The sequence below is a fragment of the Atta colombica genome, unplaced genomic scaffold, assembly GCF_001594045.1.
Source record: "Atta colombica isolate Treedump-2 unplaced genomic scaffold, Acol1.0 scaffold155, whole genome shotgun sequence".
In the NCBI taxonomy this organism is placed as follows: domain Eukaryota; kingdom Metazoa; phylum Arthropoda; class Insecta; order Hymenoptera; family Formicidae; genus Atta; species Atta colombica.
The window spans coordinates 1,159,221-1,167,149 of record NW_017259245.1 but is presented as its reverse complement, the minus strand read 5'-3'; the positions used below and the strand labels follow the sequence as shown (position 1 = coordinate 1,167,149).

At 29.1% G+C, this 7,929-nt stretch overlaps 2 protein-coding genes and 1 long non-coding RNA gene across 3 annotated transcripts; 2 read left to right on the top strand and 1 right to left on the bottom strand.

The window, feature by feature from the left end:
• Window positions 1-380: 380 nt before the first annotated feature.
• Window positions 381-1,403, bottom strand: LOC108685728 (40S ribosomal protein S15). The gene is made up of 3 exons (XM_018190680.1): window positions 1,306-1,403; window positions 1,019-1,104; window positions 381-778 (listed from the first exon to the last, which is right to left on the bottom strand). The coding sequence occupies exons 1-3, from the start codon at window positions 1,312-1,314 to the stop codon at window positions 430-432; spliced, it is 444 nt and encodes a 147-aa protein (XP_018046169.1). The 5' UTR covers window positions 1,315-1,403; the 3' UTR covers window positions 381-429.
• Window positions 1,404-3,369: 1,966 nt separating this feature from the next.
• Window positions 3,370-4,215, top strand: LOC108685729. Its single transcript, XR_001931677.1, has 3 exons — window positions 3,370-3,525; window positions 3,671-3,967; window positions 4,132-4,215. It is a non-coding gene; the product is annotated as an uncharacterized LOC108685729 (long non-coding RNA).
• Window positions 4,216-4,226: 11 nt separating this feature from the next.
• On the top strand, window positions 4,227-7,501 carry LOC108685727 (uncharacterized protein MAL13P1.304-like). The gene is made up of 4 exons (XM_018190678.1): window positions 4,227-4,262; window positions 4,332-4,575; window positions 4,634-4,749; window positions 4,854-7,501. The coding sequence occupies exons 2-4, from the start codon at window positions 4,436-4,438 to the stop codon at window positions 7,499-7,501; spliced, it is 2,904 nt and encodes a 967-aa protein (XP_018046167.1). The 5' UTR covers window positions 4,227-4,262; window positions 4,332-4,435.
• The last annotated feature ends 428 nt before the right edge of the window (window positions 7,502-7,929 follow it).

Below are 7,929 nucleotides of genomic sequence, written 5' to 3'. Positions count from 1 at the left end.
AGTTATATATATATATATATATACACATACATATATATGATTATTACTATTAATTTGCAAAATATTTAATAAATTCTCTTGAATCAAAATCTTAAAATGCATAGTTTACAGTGGATAAATACACAAGGATATAGTCCACAAGATATTTCAATATAAAGATTCCTTAATAGTTTTTATATTTATTAATATCACTTATATTCACTTTTTCTATATTTATTCACAAATTAATTAATGATGTCTTAGTGTCTCAACTATATATTTTTAATTGTTCTTAAAATGCATTTCGTAAAAATATATATCGAATTTTTTTTTATAACACTATGAATTAATTTATGTAAATATTTGTAAAAAAATATGAGAAAATTGACTCATTGTAGGGACTCTGTAAAGTTTTTGATAATTTATTGGTACAAGATAGACAAATACATTTTATTTGAGTGGAATAAATCGTGAAGAATGAGTAGCACCAATACCAGGTCTACCATGTTTGACAGGTTTGTATGTAACAGAAAATTCTCCAAGATAATGGCCAATCATTTCTGGTTTGATTTCAACTTGGTTAAAAGTTTTACCATTGTATACACCAACAATCGAGCCAACCATTTCTGGGACGATAATCATGTTACGCAAATGCGTCTTTACAATCTCAGGTTTCTCGTTAGGTGGAGTCTCCTTTTTTGCTTTGCGTAGTTTCTTGACAAGAGCCATAGACTTTCTTTTCAAGCCATGAGAAAAGCGTCTACGTGCTCTAGCATGCATCAAATCCATCAGCTGTTCACTGGAAAAAATTATTGGTTGATGAAATTCCTCATTCAGGTTAACAAATATTTTATTTATTTCGAATTAAAAAAATTTATATTATAAAAATGAAACTGTTAATGTTAAATAATTAAATAAGTATTGTTCAATTTTAAAATTATTAGAAGCGATCTTTATGATTATTACGAGCGTAGATTATAATTCGTAAGGTCAAGTAATTGTTGTATAGGTTATGTTATATTCAGAAAATCAATATTACTTTGGCATATCCAGGAGTTGATCAAGATCAACCCCTCGGAAGGTGAACTTCCTAAAAGTCCTCTTCTTTTTTTGAGTTTCATCTGCCTGTAAAAAACACATAGAAAAAAATAATTTGATATTTAGATACACAATATGACAATATAACAACCAAATATATGGGTATATCAATATTATTCTAACAGTATATTTTGACAATTAAGTAAAATGTATGATTAATGCAAATATACTTTGCATAATGGATGTGTGAGAATTTCGTGGATTTAATATTAAATTTCGAAAACTCACCTCTGCCATTTTCGTGATTCTTTAAACAGATCTGCGTCAAAGAACGGTAGGATACAAGAGAAAAGAACACGTTTTTCTAGCACCAATTTTCATGCATGATCACGTGATCATTCTAGATAGATTATATCATTGATAAGATACATTAAAGACTGTCAACTCACAACAATTATTATAATATCACCAGAGTCCATGGTGGAAGCACTGGGTATCAATCACAAAACTTTATCCCTAGAATGAAAAGTGAAAAGTGAAAAATTTCTCCATTAACTTTAATGGTTAAAATTTTCACTGAAATACTGAAAAATTTTTTTAGCCATTAACAATGGCTAAAAATTTCTCTATTAATTTCAATGGTTAAAATTTTCACGCTTCTGATTCGTTCAAATATCGGGTACAGCATCGAGTTGCCGTTATGAATGCCTCGAAGCATTTTTTTGATTGGTCAATTAGTAAAATTCTTTCTTCTGATTGGTTAATCAAATGCATCGAAGTATTCATAGTATAGGCAACTCGACCACATCCATCGTCTCAATTAAAATGGCGGCTGATCAATGTGGCCACGAATTTTCCTCGATGCCCATTTCAGTGTGTATATATAAATCAATGTGTGTAGTTGGATAGTGGCCTAGTTTCCACCGAGGATTTAATTCGGATCAGAATATAAGAACCAATCAACTACAGTCGAACATTCCCCTGTCGACTGTAACAGGGGAAAACTTGACTGTAGTTGGTTGCATGATGAAATATATATTATATTATATAAGGTGAATCATTGCGCAAACATGGTCTACAATAGGCAGTAATAGTAGTTGATTAAAGAGTAAAAAATCAATAAGACGTAAAAATCGACCAATCATAATTGATTATTTTTTTCACATTCAACTATTAGTCGATTTCTACTCCTACTTCTTAATCTACTACTGCTACTGCCCATTGTAGACCGTGCATAAGATTGGATTCGTTACTGGCCTTACGGTCTCTATCATGATTGGGCTATTCGCTTATTGATTACGTCTTACGGTCTTACATTTTTCTGTGTTTCAGGCCAGAATCAGACTACGCATTGAAGAATAAGATTGAAAATTAAAAGATTAAAGTTTGAGTAATCAAAACAGACAAACAAAAGGAATCAAAACTTCTTTGCCCTCATTAGTGAAATTTCAATCTTTAATCTTTAATCTCAATCTTCAATGCATAGTCTGATTCCGATCTTAAGGATCGTGTTCCAAATTTACTGCACTGAAAATGTTACAATCTATGTTACATGCACTATAGATTTTCAGTACTGGCAGTCAATTTTGGAGCACAGCCAAGGAGGGAACTACCACTATGAAACGCTAAACATGCATGATATATTTATAGTCCATTTTTATTTTAAAACCGTCTTAAATATAAGATGTTTATACAGTTTTCTTATACAGGATTGATTTACGACATCTTAAGACTATCTTAAGTAGACTGTCAATTTTAAGATGTTATAAGTTAAAAAAGAATTTTGTTTGAAAAAAGAATTTTATTAACCAATTTTATTGACCAATCAAAAAATGCTTCGAATTATTTATAACATTAAGTAATTAAATATGTTCAATTTGGAACGTGTTAAATATGTTCAATTTGGAATATGTTCAATTTAACACTCTTCTATTATCGCCTATGGATATCGACTATGGATGAATTTCTCAATTATTAATAAGTCTGTTCTTTTTAGCTGAATTTTTGTATCTGTTTTTCTTCCGTTTTCTCTTCAGAAGGAAAAAAGAAGGAAAAAGATAAATTAGTGCAAAAATTCAACCAAAAAGAACAAGCCTAATATTTCTTATGGAAAAATATTATTAGAAAAAAAATTAAATATTGTATATATACTATTTGTTCCAATAGCTTTTTCACAGGTTTAATAATATTTTTTCACAACAAATATTTGAATAATTAGCTTTCAACATGATTGAAATGCACAATCTATGTTTATTAAAGTCTATGGACCGGATAGTGTGGACAGTGACTGTCATCAGCGCCACGCGGACATTAGGTGATCTGATAACCAAGAATACCACTGTAGGAAGATGGTCGAGAATTACATTTGTGTTTGTTCAATTACTATTCTCTTTCTCTCTCTCTAATCGAGATTTTTTATATTTTACATAAGAATGCGAATTCAACATTTTAAATACTGTGATCATTTGATTTAGTATTTGATTTAGTATATAATTGAAAAAATAAACGGTCAGTATATATTGAGTCACATAAATATGTTTCAAAAAGTTATAAAAATCTAAAGAATAAGCAAAGTTTATTTTCTAACGGAGTTGTATTTTTATTATTTGTATATTATTAAAATTTAATGCTCATCACGGTGTTTTGTACACAGAATCGTCATTGATGTCGTCGAGTTTTCTAACACAGTCGCTCACCACTGAAGCATTCTTCAGAAATGCCAATGGAATACAGTTAACATTAAAAGAAAAAACAAGCTCGAATCTATCCAATGTCGACATCATAAACTTTGCTTTACGAAGTGAAAAGCATTTTAATGTCAATTTATGTTTAACATTAGTCTGTGCAATTCTTTTTATATGGTTTGTGTCAGGAGCTTCACTTCCTCTTATCGTATCAGCATGTCTTTTGATACTACAATGTAAATCATTCATCACTTCTATCAAACAGGGTAAATTTGAATTCTTACTGTAAAGTCAAGTTTCTAACAGAAATCATCTTATAATAAGTAAACAGATTGTATTATATACAGATTTTTTAATACAATATATTGTATTAAAATAATATAATAATAAATAATATTGTAATAATATATTGTAATAATATATTTTATAGATACATTGTTGGTTGTTAAATCAGTAGGTGTACATATCGAAAATAAAAGAGGATTTGGTATATTTACATCAATAAAATTCTTACCATGGGATATAATAGAAGATATATTTATCAATGAAGTCATAAAAGGAGTAAGTTTATATATGCATGTCTGCATTTTATATTATGAAAAATAAACTAATTCAACTTCTAACTTTTAGCAAAGGGTGCTTTATTGTCTTACATTTATTGTAAAAGAATCAGTTGGTAGACAGGATTCAAGAAGATTAGTTCCAGTATTTCAAGATTTATTACCCGAAAGAAAATGCCTGGAATACATATACGAACCCTTAGCCAATTTAATTGGCTCGAAAAAGAATCTCTGCTAACTATTCCTGGTGCTTATTGGCTATGTCATAAAAAGAATATATACAAGTTCATCTTTAGATATCATCGTACAGTGAAGTAAGACATTAGTATTATCTTGTTAATTAAAAAAAATTGATTTTGATTGTATTTTTAGAAATATCATACAATTTTCATATGGACGAGAATTATTAAAAATTATACGAAAAATTATAAAATGTCATCCAACGCAAGGTCAACAATTTGGCACGCAACACCTTCTTGTTACTTACAGTATCCTTTTCTTATTAATATTCGATTAATATTCTTTTCTTGAATAAGTCAATCCTTATTTTAAAGTGTAAATTCCTTTACTCTAATACAATTAAAAAATACAGATTGTACATCTTGGACTCGACAAGACAAAATGTTTGCAATAATGAAATTTCAGCAACGAACTAATGCTGCAGCATTCTCACACGCGTTTGTATTGACTATAAAGACTTTTCCTTTGTTGGAACATTCGTTATTCGATTTAAAATATCCCATTGTCAAAGAAGCTGACGCAGGTACTACATTTAAAGATTTGAATATTTCCTTGGACACTGAAGAGAAAATTATTAGCAACATGATATCTATCACTGATAAGGAATCTCCAATGAAAGATACAACATGTCATACTAAAGAAATACATGCAAAATATATCATTAAGAACATGACGTTAAGTAAAGCATTGGAAACAAAAATCAATTCTTTTCAAGATGATACAATGGAGTCTGCGTCTTTGCGCGAGAATCTAGATAAAAGAATTGAAAATGCCACAATTACAACTCAAATGCATTTTATTGATAAACATAATAAAGAATTTCATAATGATATACAAGAAAATAAATATATAAACTGTAATACTGAAATGTATGAAAAAAACATAGAACAATATTCTATCGATTGTGTTCAAGAACAATCTTTAAAAACAAATGAAACAAATGAAATTGAAAAGACACAGAAAATGAATGAAGAGGTAAAAACAGAATCGGCATTAATACAGAAGCAGAAACAAACACAAGATATACAGAAATACACAATATCTTCTTCATTAAAATCTCCTCTTACAGGAATGATAATAGGTAGCAATAATGAATGCTCATTAAATAAATTCAATTTTGATGAAAAATCGATACAAAAAGATGATATTTGCACCATCAATAATAAAGACAATTTAAATAATAATAAAAAGACGATCAGTGAAAATATAAATTCTAACAATGTATTACATCAAAATTTTATTGAGAAACAGATAAAGAATTCGAAATTCAACTTAATTATTGATCAACCGATGCAAAAGATCGAGATAAAGAATATAGATAAAGATTGTGTTCCAAAAATGATCGAAGAAAATGATAAGTCTATATACATTAATCAAGATCACAATGAAACAAACTTAGAATTCCAAGAAAATAATAGACAATGTAAAACTTCAATGGATATCGACGATAAACAGTCAGAAAATCATATGCATAGTAAGTCGTACAAAACTCGTAAACAAAAAGGTAGGGACTCCGAGAAAAAAACCGTACCTGACAAAGTTTTACGCTCCTCTAATATTACCGATTTAGTAATGGAAGGTTTAATGTTTACTATACGACAAGATCAGGATAGTGTAGCCGTCATAGAACAAAAGACTAAATTAGAAATAGACGAAGTCTTAGAAAATTCAGAAAAGGTAGAAACGAAAGCTGGAGAAAAATGTTTATTAAATTCGAGCTTACTAAGGTTGGAGAACTTGGTGACTATGATTGACTCTCCGCGCAGTAAAGATGAAGAGCATAAAAATCACCACACAATCGGCAATAGTGCAAATCTATCGCCTTTCAATGCTTTTCCTAATGATATATATAATGATGTATATAATGTAAATATTAATGAGGTAGATACAGGAATGAATGAATCAAATGTTTCTAATTATGATAAACATAATACGATGAAACATTTAAATCTGTACCAATCACGATGGCAACATCAATGCGTTTCCTCTAAGATTAGTAATAGTTGTTCAGCAAGCGAAATCTCGATAAAAAATCGGGAACAATTAATGGAATGGCAAGGTAGTGATGATGAGCAAAATAAAAGTTATAAAAATAACATCGAAATTAGAAAACAAGAACATTATTTCTGGGATAATATTCCTGAGATTTCGCTGTCTAAGAAAGTAAATGCAGGATTGCAAAATACAGCATCACTAATTAATAGAAATATCGAAGAGATAGACAAATATGATAAATCGATGGAAGAACAATATAGTTCTTCACCATCAAATTACTTGTTAAATTCAAGTAAAATGTCCACGGTTTCTGTAATTTCTGAGAACTCTAATTCGATTGAATTATCTCACCGAGAGGCAAATGCTCCGAGAATAGTTTCGAACGAATCTATTACTATTGAACAAATGTCACCAGCCTTGCAGAATGTTTTGCGACATAGATGCAGAGCACGCAAATCTTCAACGACCAGCAATGGAATGTTTCAACAGAATGAACAGAAAATGCAATCTATGGCATTGATGGAGGACACAATTTCTGAAACGGATAACTTGAAAGATAAATGTACAGATTCCAACATAGTAAATATCACAATTAATTCGAAAAAAATTAATAATAATGAGAAATCTTGTGCAATGATCAATAAGAACGTTTCGGAAATGAATAGAAACACACATGTAAAAAATTCGAAAAGAAAGAACAGGACTCGTCGTACTTTACGAAGTTCATCATCAAAGCATGATTCACCAAGAAAATTACAGGATATCACAGAAGAGTTTTATTACGACTTGATGCATGTACACAACGAAGACAATGCTATTCGAAACAGATGTCTCAAGCAAAAACAAAAATCTTTGAACAATCTCAACGGCATTAAAAGCGGCAAAGTACGTATACAAATGTTGAAGTTCATTCAGGACATCACGGAGGGTGTTAGAGTGGTGGTGAAACGGCTAAATATAGACAATAAATCTAATTTATTAGAGAAAAATTCTAATTTAATTTAACAATGTACTCTTATTAAAAATTTATTGCAAAGTTGTAAGAAAATAATTTTATTATATTTACACTCACATATTCTTTATTGTATATTATATAAATACATTGTTCTTTGTAGCTGCACTGAATTACACATTGCTAAAGCTTCTTTTATCGCCAAATTTTAAATTATTTTAGTCAAATTATAATATATATTAACATTTATTTCATTTTAAGTACAAATGACAATAGTTCAGTTACAAAAAACAAACAAATCATTCGTAAAACATAATGAATCATGAATAAGATGATTGTGACTTCAGATTTTCAGCGTCTTATTCTTATCCTGATTCTAATAGAATTAGTTAAATATATTATTACATCAATATAAATAGTACATTTTTATTAAAGATTCTTGAATTTAAATTTTTTTCAAAAAATTTATGATTAAAGAAAG

What these genes read in the sequence shown, in the direction of transcription:
- LOC108685728 (XM_018190680.1), bottom strand. An exon ending in CAACTCCTGGATATGCCAAA is followed by an intron (nt 779 to 1,018) that starts GTAATATTGATT and finishes AATTTTTTCCAG; the next exon opens with TGAACAGCTGATGGATTTGA.
- LOC108685727 (XM_018190678.1), top strand. Translation starts at nt 4,436, where the DNA reads ATGCCTGGAATACATATACGAACCCTTAGCCAATTTAATTGGCTCGAA. An exon ending in AGATATCATCGTACAGTGAA is followed by an intron (nt 4,576 to 4,633) that starts GTAAGACATTAG and finishes TTGTATTTTTAG; the next exon opens with AAATATCATACAATTTTCAT. An exon ending in ACACCTTCTTGTTACTTACA is followed by an intron (nt 4,750 to 4,853) that starts GTATCCTTTTCT and finishes TAAAAAATACAG; the next exon opens with ATTGTACATCTTGGACTCGA.